Genomic DNA, 16680 nt, shown 5'->3' with positions numbered 1-16680 from the left:
ACCACTGAAATCCACAAGGGAAGCTCTGTGAAGGGGTCCTGAGAACTGGGCCTCAGAGCTTTTCTTATCCTAGGAAAGAGTTTTGGGTATTCATGTGCCCCCTGAGTCTGAAGTCCAGAACTCAGTCCACCATGGAAAGGGGTTTCACAGAGTGCATCTTAAGGCAGCCAGGCAGCTCTTGGCTCCCTTTCTCCACCCCCAGGGATCAGGGCCTGATCAGATCCACTGTCCTTGAGTAGAAGAGGAAACCTGAGGAACTCCCTTGGTCGCTTGAGCCAGGGACAGAAGCTGGAGATCTGGACAGCTCAGCCTTTGGGGATAAGGACACAGTGGAGGCACTCAAAACTGCCCCACTCAACTTGTATCTGGATGTGACAAAACTGTCATGTACATTAAAGGTCTGGGTCATGACTTAGAAGTTGCATCAGGAAAAGAAGGGTCCAGGGGCGCCTGGGTGGCTCAGTTGGTTGAGCATCTGACCTCAGCTCAGGTCATGATCTCATGGTCTGTGAGTTCAAGCCCCACGTCGGGCTTTGTGCTGACAGCTCAGAGCCTGGAGCCTGCTTCAGATTCTGTGTCTCCCTTTTTCTTTCTGCCCCTCCCCCATTCATGCTCTGTCTCTCTCGGTGTCTCAGAAATGAATAAATGTTAAAAACAATTATAAAAATAAAAGGAAAGGAAGGGTCTGCAGCCTGGATGTGGCACATGGTCAGATGTGGACAGCTGCTCACATCAGCCCCAGGGAGTGGGGAAAGGGAGCATTGACTCCTTGGGAGGAGGAGTCCCAGGTGAGTCTCCCAGGAAGAAAACACCAAGCTGAAGAATATGCTTTAGAGCCTACAACCCTCCTGTTTGGGGTAAATGAGAAGAAAGCAAATACTGAAATGTACTTTTCCTGGATCTTAGAACTAATATCCTGAGTCTCAGATGGAGTGGCTTGGCAATGCATTGTTTTAGAGGCTCAGAAGTATACTGGAAAAATTTTAAAAAAATAATAAAATAAATATAAATAATATATTAATTATAAATTAATAGAAGAAATAAAATAAAACTTAGAAAGCAATCTCTCTCATCTCAGTGCTTTCAGAGGTAGGCTCCACTGATGGGGTAGGTCTATAGCAGTTCTGCCATCAGGGGCCAGTAGCACCTGGGGCCACTAGCCACAGGCAAGGCCAGCTCCATGTGCTCTCAGGACTGGGGCTTGGGACCTGGTTCTTCTTTCAGCTCTTGGTTCTCACCCCCACTGTGTTTAGCTCTCCAGTACAATTCCCCCTCCTCCATGCTTAGGAAAAGGGGCATCGTAACAAGGCTTTTCAGCAGAAAACCAAGGATTCAGAAGTAATCTATAGTTGTCTGTTGAAAGCTCCCAATGGAAGACTGGCCCAAAATCTTGCATTAATTAGGCCCATGATTCCTATCACACCGGCCTATCTGCAGCCTGGCCCTGGTGCTTGCGACCAGTATGGAGGAAGATGTTGACCAGGGCTGTCCAAAGGGCATAGACAAAGTGATTTCCCATGCTCCATGAGCTTTTCCACTCTTGGAGTTTGTGCAGCATCTCTTCTGGGCAGGAGGAGGGAGGGGGAGTTCTAAGCAGGGGTCAGTCATCAGTGACCTGGAGGTGGAGTGTGTGGGTGTGGTGGGGCACACAGCACATGCTGGCACAGTGCCAGACCTGGTGACAAGACAGCATCAGTGTTGACACTGTGAGCCATATGTCTCCTCCAGGCTGAGAGAAGGCACAACAGTGGGAGTGGGGTTCTTCTAGCTTCTGAGCCTGAGCAAAGCGCATAGCACAAAGTGAGGGGTACTAATTAATCAAATTTCAGGCTTGAGAGTAAAAAAGAAAGAGTGGAAGAAACAAGAGAGAAAAGAGACAGGAAAACAGAGCAGAGATAGAGAAACAGACAGAGAGTGCATTGCTCAGATTGCATTACCTTAAGGATAATTTCTAATGTAAAGATACTAGTGAAGACATAATCTGCATTGCCTAGGATCTGAAAAATAAGCACAATTGGATTAGTGGCTCTGAGAGTGAACTCGACACCAACAGAAGCATGTGTGTTAGCGCCAGACAGCAGCAGAGAGCTAGTGGAGGCTCACAGAGGACAGGAAGGGGAGAGGCACTGGGGCTTTACCTTCAGAGCAATTTCAATGGTGAAAATGGTAGTGAAAACAATGTCAAAATAAAACAGAATCTGCAAAACAAAAAGAAACAGGGTGGGGATGGGGTAGGAAGGGAGAGAAGCAGGATGGAAGGAGAGGTCAGCGAACATTCACCAGAAAAGGAGTCACACTTCAGAACCACACTATATGTCACATGAGCTTTTCCATGTGGAGACAGATGGAAGCGAGTTAGAAGATGAGTAGCGTATACATAGCATTGGGTCCTGAAGTGGGGCTGGCCTCAGGCAGCTTAGTGGTGCCACAAGAAGTCCCCAGACATGTGAGGGGAGCTTCCAGGGTCCTGGGTTTGGGCAGCATTTGGCTGGATGCTTTTCTCATTAATCCAATTTACTTACAAACCCAAATCAGACAACTGGGATGCTTGTCAAAAGGACAGAGTAGTAAATTTTATTGCAGGAAAATGCAAAATACTTAACTCACTTTGGTGTGATTCAGTTGGCTTCTCATGTTGATGGAAATACTGGTGTTGTGTTCTTTGGGGCATAGGAGGGAGGATCCTCCAGGTGAGGACTGCCCAGACTGGGGGCAGGCTACATGGTTCATGCTCTATTATATATCAGGTGATGGATCAGAGCTAGGGCCAACTCATTTTGAAGAAAACTTTGGACCAAGCAGGCTGCAGGACCACCAAGTGGTTTGGCATGGGTATGGCTTTAGGTTGCTGGATTCTTCTTTTCATGTCCATCTGGTTGGGGTGTGACAAAGTTTTGAGGCTTCGAGATATAGCATTCTTACTCTAGTCCTTAATGTTGTTCACCAGAGCCTTGGGTAAGTCTCCAAATTTAGTTTTCTATTCGACAGAAGGTCACTGAAGCTCTCTTCTGTATAAGGTCAGCCTAATCTTTGGCAACTATTAGCCAGTGCTCCCCCTATCTGCTCAGTGATTAGGGCTGGTTAGAGTTTATTGGGAGCAAGGCAGGAAGTCAGAGGCTACTCTTTACTGAGTGTACAGGGAACCACATCTTTCAGGGAAACATCCATAGGACAATGAGAGTCCTGAACTTTGCCAATCAGGCCAGCCTGAGGCATTTGGGTACAGGTTCTTTTATTAGTTTATGATGGCTCCTACCAAAGCCCTAATCTCTTAAAGAAATGTTTATTGTGCATCTGATTATAATATTTGGAATTGGGCTCCTGATTGAGGTTGACAACAGAGCTGTGGGCCCAATCCCATCCTTGGGAGGAAGGGGTACAGGGGACAAAAGGGAATGCGTACATGGTTCCTGAAGGAGGTGTGCTGGACAGGGTCCTCCGCTGCCAGGGAAATGCTGCTGAGCAGAATGAAGAAGAGGATCAAGTTGGTGAAGATCGTGTCATTGACAATGCGGTGGCACTGGAGGCGAAATCTGTGTGGGGAGAAGGAAAGAAGGACCGAAGTACGTCAGAAAGGCCAGGGAAGCATCTCCTGGGTGTCCGGAGCTCAACTCCTTCTCTCAGCTTATGAAAGGTGCTTGTTAGTTTGGGAGTGGGCTCTTCAGCCTGAGGTCTTACTGCTGCAGGTAGTGACAATCACATCCCACTCCCCTCTGTGCCCCCAGTTTTAGGCACATCTGTATAGGACTTTGCAGGTATAAAGCACTGTCACAGGCAGTGAGCTTTTGACATTTTGGAGTGTGACATCTGAGACCTTCAGGAATCCCCAAATTTTCATATACTTCCATGACATTAACAACTGACTTTTTGGGGGGACTTCCTTTTCCTCACCATTAAACAAACCATTTTATAAGATCTACTTCATATTTTTATATATAGGGACCAACAGATCCCACCCAGAGTCGATGCTGAAAGCCTGGCTAAACCTACTCTCTGCCTAGGCAATATGCTCCTGTGTAATAGCTTCAAGGCATGCAATTCAATTCCACACTTCAGCACAATTATAAAGAACTACATTGGTGGACCCCTGGACACTCATTGGTAGTACCACAAAGGCTAAACCTTGAAAGTCAAGTGTGTCTTATATACTATCTCACCCTAACAGGTTAGGAAGGGGATATGGGTATTATTATCTTCATTTTATAGATAAAAAACACTGAAATCTGGGAAGGAGAGGCTGGTCCAGAAAGACAACTTGTAGACTGTTGGGGGTTGTGGCGTTCAGGGCTTGAATCCAGGTTTTCAGAAATCTGCTCACACACTGTGGTGCTCTGAGAGACCCTAGTGCTGCAGAAGCAGCAAATCTTGGAAAGGGAAAACTCTATGAGGCAATTATGCTTCATTAGAATGAGGAGATCTGCAATGATTATCCCTTTCAAACAAATAAATCCACTGAGGCAGGGTCTGTGTGGTAGGCAGGCAGGAAGGGCAGAGTTGCCTGAGAACAGATGCTAGTAGTAGCACTGCTATTGGGAAACTGCATTTCAAGCCAGTCTTGAGGTAGGGCGCAGAAGCTTGGTACTTTCAGGCTGAGCCAACACTCTTAAGAAGAATCTGGAAGAAAGCTTCCCAATATTAATATAGGTCCACAAGAATCTGATGACTGAGGTCACAATCAAAGATCATTATGCACATAAGAGGATGAGCTGCTAAGATGAGAGATCAGAAGAAACAACAAATAAGTGATTTAGAACCCCCTCCCAAAGACTATGTATACTGGACATATCAGATAGAGAATGTAACAACTATTTTTGAAATACTTAACAGAATAAAGGACTTGATCACAAAGTTGATGAATCAACAGGCAAAGTATTAGATATAGACAGATGGTTCTGGAAAATTAAGCAGCAAATGGAACTGTTTGAAATGAAAAAAAAGTTGGTATAAAAACTGGTTTAAACAGTAACATAGAGAAAGTTGAAGAGAGAATTAAGAAATTGGAAGGTATATATGAAAAAACTACCCTGAACACTAAAAGAGAGATAATGAGGGGAAAGATTTACAAGACACATTAAGAGGTAGGAGGACGGAATGAGAAGGTCTAACATATGTCTAATTGGAATGCCAGAAGGAAAGAACAGGCAGAGATTATGACTGCAATTTTTTAAGAATTAGCAATTCTTATTCTAATTTTTAATGCTGTTTGAGAACTAGAGAAAAATATAAGTCAATAACATTCCAAGCAGGATTAATGGCAAGAAATCCATATGTAGACACATGGTAGTAAATCTATACAATACCAAAGGCAACAGAAGATGTTCGAAGTAGCTAGATAAGGGGCAGATTACTTACAAAGGGATGATAGTAGAAAGAATACAGTATAATTATACCTTTGATATATTAAGAGAAAAATCCTGTCAACCTAAAATTGTATACACAGCAAAACTATATTTCAAGAACAAGAAATGAAAACAAGAACAAGAGATAAATAGGTCAAATGACTTTACCATAAAGAAACATGAGGGGCTTCTAAAGAATGTGCTTTAAGAAGAAAAAATGATTACAGAGGTGTGGACTGAGATGCATGAAAAAATGGTGAATGAGTAAAATGGGAAGTTGTATGTAAATCCAAGTATACATTGGTCTATATAATAAAATGACAATGATAATAATGTCTAACTTGTGAAGTTAAAAATAAAGGACAGGACTAAAATACTAATTAACAACATTAAGGTAGGAGGGTTGAGGGGAGTTAAAACAGTATAAGATCTTTCTATTTTGCAGGAGGAGGTATATGATACTGCTTAACTTCAGATTTTAAGTTAAATAGACTTAGTAAATTACTAAGGGTAATCACCAAAAGACTAGAAATAGAGTTTACATGTGTCAATAAATGGAGGGAAAAACAGACCCAGGTCTTCTGATTTGGAATCCAGGATACTTTTCCCTAAATCAGTGGTTGTTTGCACAAGTTGTGGGGGTTGGGGAGAGTCCCAGGCTCCATTTAGAGGTTGGAGGATGCTGGCATCTGGTGTGCTTGTAGCATGGAGAGAGTAGAGTCCCACGGTCCCCACCATTCTTGCACACCTGTTGTTGGGGCTGAAGATGAAAAACGCACTGGCTTCTGGCATGGGCACTGCCTTTTCCTTAAGGTGCAGCTCAGAGAGTGGTCGTGGGCGGGGGCCCACAGGCATCTCAGGCTCCTCATCATCATCTTCTCCTGTAAGAAAAAAAAGCACCATTCTAAATAACTCCACTAGTCTCACTAGGTTTTACCACTATGCTGCCTACTTCCAGATAGCTTCCTACCGACCAGAATCAAGACATCATTTGCATCTCTGAAAATGAAGGGTATCAATGGAGACACTCACTCTTCCTGTGAGCACTGCTGGAATCTTTGTTAGAGAGACTTTTCTGGCAGCACATGACAAAGGGGGTTGTAAGTAGGGTGGCTAGCTCATCCTGGTTTGCCAAGGACTGTCCTGGTTTTTAAATTGAAATTTCCACATCCCAGGAGGCTCCTCAGTCCCATGCAGATTGGGATGCTTGGTCATTCTAGTTGTAAGTACTAGGAAAGGTGATCTGGGAAGATTGGGGCATTGCCGGGTGTACTTCTCCATCTAGTACTTGTACTAGGCTGCAGGTAGCAGAATGGGTATGGCTTAGTTGACTTGTAATCAATCCCATCCTTGAAGGTTCTAGGAGTTTAAAATCAACACTCCCATTCCTGAAAAATACCAAAACTCATGTGCTGTAGGGATAATAGAGCAGTGATGCTGACCACAACAGGTACTTCATTCAAAAGTCTAGACGTTAACACCGGTTAGAGTAGCCCCCTTTTTCTCCTGGCCAGTGGCCACATTTACTGTGGACCAAAGGTAAATGGTTTACTCCTTGGCTTACAAGGTCACTGCCCACAGAAGGAAACTATTACATATCCTGTTCTGGTCAAATGCACTTAAAAATGTTTAGAGAGAGAAGGGAATAAGAGCATGGGCTCTCTGGCCAGGCCTAGATCCAAATCTTGGCTCTGTTTCTTTCTGGCATTTAGTCTTTCTGGTCTTAGTTTCCCCATCTGTAAATGGGATAATAGTTATGCATACCTCAGAGTGGTGCCTACACATAGCAAGTGCTATATAAATGTTAGCTGTTGTTGTTACTATCTCTACCCACAGAGAAGACTCAGCCTGCAAGTAGTGCTTAGCATCTTTCTCAGTCTGATCTCTGCCTGCTGTTATTCCCTCACAAACTTTCCACTCACATCAAACTGTTTTCTGAAGGCTCACAATAGTGGGTTGAATAATGTCCCCCACAAATTCATGCCTACCTGGGACCTCAGAATGTGACCTTACTTTGGAAACAGTATCTTTGCAGATGTATAGTCATGATGAAGTCATACTGGAGTCAGGTGGGCCCTAAATCCAAGGTCTGTTGTCCTTATAAGGAGACACAGACACACATACACACACATACACACATGAAGACAGAGACAGAAACCAGAGAGATGAGGCTGGAAGCTAAGGAGCGCCAAGGACTGCTGGCTACCAGCAGAGACAGGGAAGAGGTGAGAAAGGGATTCTCTCCTGAGCCTTTAGAGGGAGGATGGCCCTGCCAATAGCTGATTTCAGATTTGTAGGCTCCAGAACCGGAGAGAATAAATGTTTGCTGGTTTAAGCCACCATGTTCATGGTAATTTGTTATGACAGCCCCAGGAAATGAATACACTTACTATGTGCTTTCTCCTTTCCTCATTCTGTCTCCTTATTTGAACTGCTCTCATCTACTGGTGCAAGGCCAGAAGGACTCCCAGGTCAGACAGCATCATTCACCTGGCTCTCCTGAATACCTGGGCTCTTGAGAATGACCTTCCTGTGATTCTAGCAACCCTGTCAGTCTCCTGCATTCACTTGGCACTGAGGACAAAATACCTTGAATGCCTGACTTCACACCTATCTGTTCCATCTCTTTATGTGCTGAAAACCCTGGAGAGAGACACTATGTTCAGCACATAGTAGCCCTTGTTTTTTGATGATGATTACACTTTCACACCAACATCTGCTTTATAAGGAAGGGGACATTACAAAAGAAGGTCAGGTGGAGACTAACTTGGTTGGAAAGATAGTTACAGGACATTTATCTTAGGGACCAGTCATGTCTCTGCATACTCTCTTCTGGTTAAAATGAAGCTAGGTGGTGCCAAGGAAAAAAAAATGCCTGGCACAGAAAGTGGTTTTTATCAAGCAAGGAGCATTTAGGGACCCAACGCTTTTTGGGGGGACCAGCAGAATATAGGTATAAATCAGATTTTTATCCCCCTGGTGTAATTAGAGCTGACCAGCAAAGCAATTAATATTTTCACGAGGTGAAGCCTTTCTAACCAAACCTTGGTAAGTAAAAGAAAGGAAGAGTCTCCTTCTAAAGCAAAATAAGTAAAACAAGAGTTGGCCTGAATCACAATACTTATAAATGAAATTTAACTGAGAAGGATGTTAAATTCCTGCCAGGCTGTTTGTATTCTTTTCAGTTTTGCTCTAAATGACCCAACACTTTCTTATTCGTGATAATTTGGTAACAGGTAATTTAATGCTTATTTTAATAATTTGTGATTATAGAAAAACATATTTACTAGCTTTGTGGTTTTTCAAGTTCCTGGTGAAGAGTTTCGCATGCTCTTTCATCTGCAATAGGCTGCCTCACAGTTTGTGAAGCTCTACCCTGATTTCCATTCCTGGGGAGAAGCAAGTTAGTCAGTCTATTTAGACACATACCAGCTAAGTGACAGGCATAGTGCTTAAGAGGAAACTACTTCTGAAGGACAAACCCAAATCTGTAGAGGGACAAATCTGACGGGTGTGATGCTTTGCATGCATGTATTATGTGTAAGGAGAGAGATTGGCAGGGTAGGAAAAGTCGGGTAAATTTCATTTTTGGGGTTGGCAACTGAACAGCCTAGACTCCCGATCCCAGATGCCAGGGGGATCTCCATAGGGACCCCATAGGGATCTCCATTTTCCCATCCTCATTCTGGGGGTTTGGAGAAGTGTGGTTGATAAGGTGCTGCCACACTTTGGGGTTGCCACTGCTTTCCAGATGGCTGGGTCCAGTGCTCAAGAGTAAAACCACTTGGGGCTGGATGTCCCACTCTTGGTCCCTGGTGATCCTATCCTCTTCCCATTTGACACTCGTTTTCACTTCTGTGATTTTGCTCGTGGCCGATTCAAATAAAAATATTACTTCTAACACCTAGTGCCTATGGCGTACTGAACACAAAGCTGTGGTTCTTGCCTTTGAGGAACTTACAGTTTTTAGTGCGGCCCCAGAGTTCACTGGCGTGATTGGTGCCTCAAGGTGAGCTGTGTGGGTGGCGTACTGAGACAGAGGCCTGAGGATGCCCCTGTTGCTGCACTGGGCATCTTCTCTGCTGGCTCAGCTCCAAAACCTCATCTCCTTCCACTGCTCACTCTCTCTCCCTGACTTCTAGGCCACTAGCAAGTCCTGCAAAGTGTACCCCACATCCCCCCACTTCTCTGTGTCTGTAGCAGCACTGCCCTGGAGTCAGCAGCCACCACCTCTCACCAGGACCACTGCTAACATCCTCTCTGCCTCCAGTTCTCCTCCTGACCATCTACTGCCCTGTCTTCATGCAGCACAGTCTTCTAAAGATAATTCCGACCCCAGATCACACCTTCCTCTGCCTGAGAAGCTTGGGTGATTCTCCATTGCATCAGCTTAGATCCAAGCCTCTCAGGTGGCCTTTGAAGCTCTGTCCCACCTGCTCCTGCCTAGTCCTCCGTCTCACTCACTACCTTTCCCCTTCATTGTCTCTGCTTCACACACACTGGCCTCTTTGGTTCCTCCACAAACAGGTATATTCTGCCCAAGGGAATCTGCATTTGCTAGCCCTCCATCTAGAAAGCATTTTCCTCTCATTTCCATATATCTAGTTCCTGTGACTCATTCAGGTTTCAGTCCAAATGCCTTTCCTGACCACACAGCCAAAACAGTCCTGTACTACTGAGTAACTCGTAACACAGCTCTTGGCTTCATTACCTCCTTGCTGCTTACTGCCACCTGATGTTACCTTTCAGTTGATTCCCTTTCTTGCTCATCGTCTGTCTCCACACTGAAATGTAAACTCCAGGAGAGCAGCGGCCTTCTCCGTCTTGCCCACAGGTGTATCCCCGGTGCCAGCCACAGTGCCTGGCACACATAAGTGAATGACTACCATGGTTTCTTCCACCTCCCTGTCTGTGACAAGAGTATCGTTCTGAAACAACTTGCTTCCTGTCTAACTCCCAGACACAAAGCCCAGCCCAGTCTACCTTTCTCTGTGAAGGCTGGCTGTCTCTCCCCCACCACACTTCACTGTCCTGCTTCTGCTGGGACCCCTTGCAGCAGTTTGAGTCTCCCAACAGCACCTGGTGCTGTCCTATACCTTCTCTGGTGTCATTCATGTTTCCTTTTCAAGTGTCTCTGTTAATTTTAAGTCCTTGGTGACTTCTAACATCTGTATGTTCACTCAAATGAATGAATAGATTAAATAAAAGCACAACTTGGCACACTTCCTAGGTGAGTAGAGATTTCTAAAATCCTGTGTATACTAAGCTGGGAGGCTCAAACTAACTGTTGAGTTTTGGGGATTAAATGGGGAGGGAAGGACTGAAGTTTTACCGCTGGCCAATTGGCACTTTGTGTGAATCAGAAACAGGCCCCCACTCTGCTGGGTGTTCATATGAGGACAGAGGTCCTGGGAGTGTAGGCTGGAGCTCAGCCCCGCTCAGCTGCTTTGGCACAAATGCTTGAGTGTGGCCTGGATAAGCATGCACAGCAGCCTGGGGAGGGGGTACAGGCACGGCAGAGAGTGGGAAGCACCAGTGAGAAATGGGGCATGAGGAGGGCGTGAGGAGGGCCCTACCCCTTCTCTCTTTTGGAGTCTGGCTGCAAGGAGGAAGGTACAGTTCTCACCACTGCCACCTCCCCAAGGGTATCTTCGTGAAGTGGGCACAGCAGAGACAGATCAGGTTCTTTGCCTTTTATGGGTCAGAAGAGAGAGGAGCCCGTGGGAATGAGAGATTGACAAGAACAGAGACAGCAGGCCAAGTGACCTGGGGAGGAGTCTTTGGGGACTTCTGCTGTACCTGGGATTAGGGTCCGGGAGGTGACCTGCAGAAACAAGGGAAGGAGGAGCTGGGAAGCAGAAGCTAGTTCCTTGGAGGAAAGAGGAACATGTGGAGCCACCAGCTCTAAGAGCACACCCTCCTGGGGTGAGAAAATGGAAACCAGGGATAGAGAACAAATAAGGGGGACACAGGGAGTGGCCTTCATGGCCTGAGAGTGGCAGTGGCTGAGGCAGGACAGCTTCCACGGTCAATGGACCAGAGATCCCAACACAGCTGTACAAGATGCCTGTGGCTAAGAGAAGCTTGGGAAGGTCTGAGTCTGGAGCAGGCTAGAGAATGGTGGCCGCCATGACTGGTAAAAAGACACTCTACAAAACCTAAAGAATCCTGAGGAATTAGCGGAGTGTGGGAATAGCTTTTCAGTTTAAAAGCAAAACCATTCGAAGAATCCTCAAAGCTGGGTCAGCAGAGACACATTTCAATGGTGGTTGATAACGGTGACAATGTCCTCATTAATCTTTTTTCCCCTGACCTGCTTCTCTTTGATGTCATAGAGCACCAAAGAAGAGAAAAGCCATGAATATATTTAGATGGATGAAACTGGAGATTTTTGGCATAGGTGTGGCTGCCCCCTGCCAGGTAGAAGGAGCAGGCCTGGACCCAGTCTCTGCCAAGTCGAGTCTAGTCTCTGCCCCTGTGTGCTGTGTGCAGGGGGACCTGGGCTAGCTCTGCCCAGGACCCAGAGGGATTTCTTTTATCACTGTCTTTCTTTTTAAACTTTAAAACTATACACATAAGTAGAGAGACTTGTGTGGCAAACCTCCATACCCAGCTTCACGAGGAGTTGCTGGAGTATTTTAAAGCAGCTTCTAAACGTTCCCGACTCCAGCCATACACACTTCAACAGGTATAAGCTAGAACTATGATGACATCACTACAGTAGCAAAATGAACAAAAATGACTTTAAATCATTAGTTTCCAGTCCCTATTTAATTTCCCCCAGATTATCTTAAAAAATGTCATTTTAGAGTTAATTTGTTGATTCAGAACGAAGACAGGATTCCCCATTGCATTTGGTCAACATGTCTAGTCTGTCTTTGAAATTCTGTAAGAATTCCCACACAAAGAGCCTTGAGACTTCAGAAGGTTTAGTGCCCAGTGTATGGAAATACCCTTCTTGTTCTTCCTTCTATCCAGTCTCCAGGGAGCTGAATCCTCCTTCCCTTGAGGTGGGAGGTGAGTAAGGATGGAATGGTGACAGCCTGCTTCCCAAGGAAAATGGAAGATGGCCACCAGCATCCTTGCAGACAAGCCAGCAGAGAACCAGTGGTAGGAAGGCCCAAAGGAGAATCTAGCTTTGCTCATAAATGTGGAAGGTTTTTAGCCACTTAATGTGGTTACTAACCCAGATGTAGTTTAACCTGCACAGAGGATGAATGCCAGTAAAACAACAGTCCCTTGATTGTGTGCAGTTGACTGCAAGCTTGAAGCTGGTAATAAGAGCTGCAGTTCTAGGTAAAAGGAAGGCAAACCGAGGGTTTGCACAGGATGTGGAGTTTCATGAAACAGACAAGGGGATTCTGGAGGGAGGTCTAAGGACCTCTGACATTAAGCCCTCTCAAAGGAGACTGTCTGCCAGTCTATGTACCAGAAGATGAGAAGGCTGAGTTGGTAAGAGCTCTTTTTGTAATAAATGAAAGCATTTGACAAAGCAACAAGTGGGACATCTGTGGTGGCATCTGTCCTTGTACTCAGCACTGCCTCCTGAGTAAGGGCAAGGCAGAGTCGGGATTTACTATTATTATAAGTGAGCGTAACGCTGCAACATATGTTATATTAATGAATTATGTAAGTTAATGATTTTATAGCATAGGATATAATAAAACCTTAAATGTATATCGAATCCACCTTCCAAAGGGCATAGAATCAGCACGCTCATACACAATTTATTTAAAGTTATATTGTTATTATGAGGAAACCAGGAGCAAAGTTTTCTTCTGGATGATGATTGGTAATGCTTAACAACAGAGACAAAAGACATTTAGGTGCAAAGTGCTTATAGAGGGAAATTGGAACCACTGATCCTAATACATAGCTACTTCCACGTGGTTCTAGAACTTGGCTCTCTACCCCCAACCTCCCAAATTCAGGGTTAGGCAGTGGGATTGGTACCTGTATTTTCTGGGTTAGGGTAGGGACTCTTATCCTCATTTTCATTGGGCTGGAGGTCATCCATGTTGATCTAGGCAGCCAAAGGAGAGGAGGAAGAATCCAGTTAGAGACGTTCCATAGTTTGAGAGGCTTAGAGTAGCCTAGAAATTGCATCATGGTTAGTGGCTGAACTGTTGACTCAAAAATATATTCTATTATCTTGTATATATCCTTTAAGACATCAGCAGAAGGCAGGAATTCGACCAGTCTGCCTTCTCTTCACATTCCTAGCGTTCCTGCTCCATCTTCGTGGGCTTTCTTCCACTGAGTCTCTTTCTTTCCATTCTCCCTCATTTCCAATGGGTGTGCCCTCTTTCCCCCAGCAATGGCTGTCTCAGCTCCTGGAAGGAGATGGCTTCTTACCTTGGTGGTGGGTGGGGACTCTCCATCAGCTGTAATGGATTTCAGCTCAATTTTCTCCTCCTTGGTCTCCTCCACAGCTGGCTTTTCCACTATCTCTTGTTTCTTCTCTGGACTGGCAGTCCTGGCCGGTCAACAGGTGGAAAAATTAAAGGGATGTTTACTGAATGACAGGAGACATGAAGAAATCAACTACCCTGTGGTCTGTTGGGGACTAGTGGGAACAGATTCTCTGGGCCTACATCCATCATCCTTTACTCAGGGCACATGGCATCCTTTACACAAGATGCTATTGGGCTGGGCCGGCCATCCAGGCACCAGGCCACACCTTGCTCTGTCTTGTACTCAGATGGACTCTTTCAGTTTCTTGGCTGCTCCAGTCCCTGTCTGAATCAGAGAAAGGTTCTGGATCTGATTCAAGATTGGTTCCTAGAAAACTCTGCTTGGTATCCAGCAGATATGTGGACTAGACAATGACAGAAGACAATGAGAGCCTTATCTTGTTTTCTTAACACTGGCAATGATTTATAAAATAGCGAAGAGTTATCACTCAACTGGAATTGAATTTCCCTCTGAGTGGCTGCCTTCCTCCTCTCCCTATCCTTCATTCCCACCACCTATCATGACCTTACTTTTCAAAAGAGAATCCCCCAACTTCTTAGACAGGTGGGAAATAAAATGCCCTCACAAATACTATAATTGACAACGGTACCCACTTTAGAGCAATGCCTAATAATTAGGAGAGAGGACCAACTTACTGTGAAGCCTCAAACCCTCAAACCCAGTGCCCTCTGGGAGGGATGGCTGACAGAGGCCAGGATCCAAGCCTCTCTTTATCACTAATGGGAATGACATTCCAGAACTGGGACCCTGGGGCCCTGGGCCTGGGTAAGCTTAGAGGGTTACCTGGCCAGCTTCTTTCTCTCCTTCTCTTCTTCCTCTTCCTTTTGGGCAGATGTAAGGCTCTCAGCATCAGCCAGGTTGTCCACAGCAATGGCCAAGAACACATTCAGTAGGATATCTGTTTGTGTCCATTCTTAAAGAAAATGACCCTTGGCTTTGGGGTATTTGGTGGACATAGGGGGCAGGGAGGGTACAAGACATGCAGGGGTAGAGTTCCCCATAGAGAGAGCTCAATGGTGACTTACCGTGAGGGGTTCTGAGCCCAGTAGTATCCCTCCTCCACCCTTCTCCCTCCCTATTACCCTACTAGCTACCCATTTGCTAATGGGTCAAGAGCCGAATAGCTTGCAGGCTGGAGTGGGCAGGGAGTGAGGCACTCTTGCCTTGCTCTTTAATTGCTGGGTTTCATTATTGGTTTCCCTACTGAGATGACTGGCTGTAATTGACATTATAAACAGCATTGTCTCTAGCAGAATGCAGAATGCTCTTAAGAGCGGTTCATTAAAACTGGGCACTGCGGAGGCAGCCTGATATTTCTGCCAGCTCTTAATGTAAGCCTGCGCATACAAAGACCCTTGCGATGTCCAGCTGGAGCAGGCTGAATCTTGGGAACTCCTAATTGAAATGGTTATTGCCTTTTTCTTCTTGCCCTTATCCCCAACCTTGAACAGAAACACTGTAGGTCAAAGGATTGCAGAATCAAAGAAAGTACAGCTGAAAGGGGTCTTAACATTTGTTAAGTCTAACCTCCACCCCCAGACACCCAGATAATCACACCATTTCACATACAGGGAAGCCATAGAGGTGAAGGGCTTGACCAAGGATGCTACTGTACACCTGCCCTTAGTCTCCTGGCACTGTGGCAGGCTTTGTATACATTATGCCATTAAGCCTCAACCATTAAGCCTATCCCTTAAGTAGTAGGCAATAATGTTTCATCACCCCATTTTACAGACACTGAGGTAGAGAACCTTTAGTTTGCTGAAGTCACCCAGCTAGGAAAAGGTGAAGCCTGTCTGTTGGCATCAGTGTTCATGCTTTGGGCACTACATTAAATTATGATTTAAACCCGAATCTTGGGCCAGAGCTGCTTCTACTTTATCATCTGCCTCTGCACACAACCCTCTCAGGGTTATGACCAGCAGGAGAGACGACTGCCTACGACTTGAGACCCTGGAAAGCTGTTCGTGGCCTGGATCAGCAAGGACCTGTCAGGTCTGCTTGGCAAAGCCTGTCCAGCTCTGCCTGTGACTAAAGTTCTGGAGAGCGGCTTCAGAGGGAGGGACACTGAGCAGAAAACAGGGAGGAGAGATGAAGGTCATTTCAAGGATGATGGCTCAGTCCCCCTTAACTGTACTTCCTACCTCCAGCAGCAATAGCCCAAAGCATTCAGGGTGCCCAACTCCAAGTGTGTTCACATTGGAATCTATGTGAGTAGCTGTACATGCACAACACCAGGGGGCATTGTTCACCTAGACTACAATGAGACTGTGCCTCCTGGACTCAGGCAACACTGCAGCCCAAACTGATTCAGGAATATGAACTTACATCCCCACCTATGCCAAAGAGCCAGGCTTCCACCAAGACCTACTTCCATAGTTAAGGTAGTTCTGGGACAGGAAACGTTTTCTCCCCAGAGCACACCTTTCCCCTGCTTGCCTGGGGCCCCTGTGGACGGGCAACCACAGTTTTCAGCCCCAAGTCAGGACCTGCTGGGCACACGTATTTGGCATCGTGCTGCAGGCTGAGGGAGGGTGAGGCGGCAGGGGCGGGGAGGCAGGAGCAAAGGATACAGTTTCCACAGATGAAGAGGATGATGAAGTAAATACAGACTAACATCCCTGGAAAAGAGGGGCCGCCATAAGCCATGATCCCATCATACATCACCGAATTCCAGTCCTCCCCGGTCAGGATCTGAATGACACATTCCCACCAATAAGGGACACAGCGTTAGACCAACAGCAAACCCCAATACTCCCCTGCCCTGCCCCACTATGTTAACAAAAATGTCCAAAATCTCTTTTCCACCTCTTTCCCTCTTCTTGGACCCCAGTTATCCTCCTAGGGGCTTTGAGCTATTGACGTG

The 16680-nt window shown here is 45.8% G+C and overlaps 1 protein-coding gene across 1 annotated transcript in view; it reads right to left on the bottom strand.

The window, feature by feature from the left end:
• Nucleotides 1-16680, bottom strand: part of CACNA1C (calcium voltage-gated channel subunit alpha1 C) — a 205855-nt gene that overhangs the window by 88635 nt on the left and 100540 nt on the right. Inside the window, exons 11-18 of the mRNA XM_039250015.1 lie at nucleotides 16388-16508; nucleotides 14598-14712; nucleotides 13695-13815; nucleotides 13293-13362; nucleotides 6088-6220; nucleotides 3404-3533; nucleotides 2139-2198; nucleotides 1938-1997 (exon numbers count right to left, since the gene is read on the bottom strand). Coding sequence (XP_039105946.1) covers nucleotides 1938-1997; nucleotides 2139-2198; nucleotides 3404-3533; nucleotides 6088-6220; nucleotides 13293-13362; nucleotides 13695-13815; nucleotides 14598-14712; nucleotides 16388-16508 — 810 coding nt within the window. The remainder of the gene's footprint in view (nucleotides 1-1937; nucleotides 1998-2138; nucleotides 2199-3403; nucleotides 3534-6087; nucleotides 6221-13292; nucleotides 13363-13694; nucleotides 13816-14597; nucleotides 14713-16387; nucleotides 16509-16680) is intronic.

Source organism: Hyaena hyaena, unplaced genomic scaffold (assembly GCF_003009895.1).
Source record: "Hyaena hyaena isolate Hyena2069 unplaced genomic scaffold, ASM300989v1 scaffold_368, whole genome shotgun sequence".
NCBI lineage: Eukaryota > Metazoa > Chordata > Mammalia > Carnivora > Hyaenidae > Hyaena > Hyaena hyaena.
Note: the sequence above shows the minus strand (reverse complement) of the source record. Positions and strands in the feature narration are given on the sequence as shown.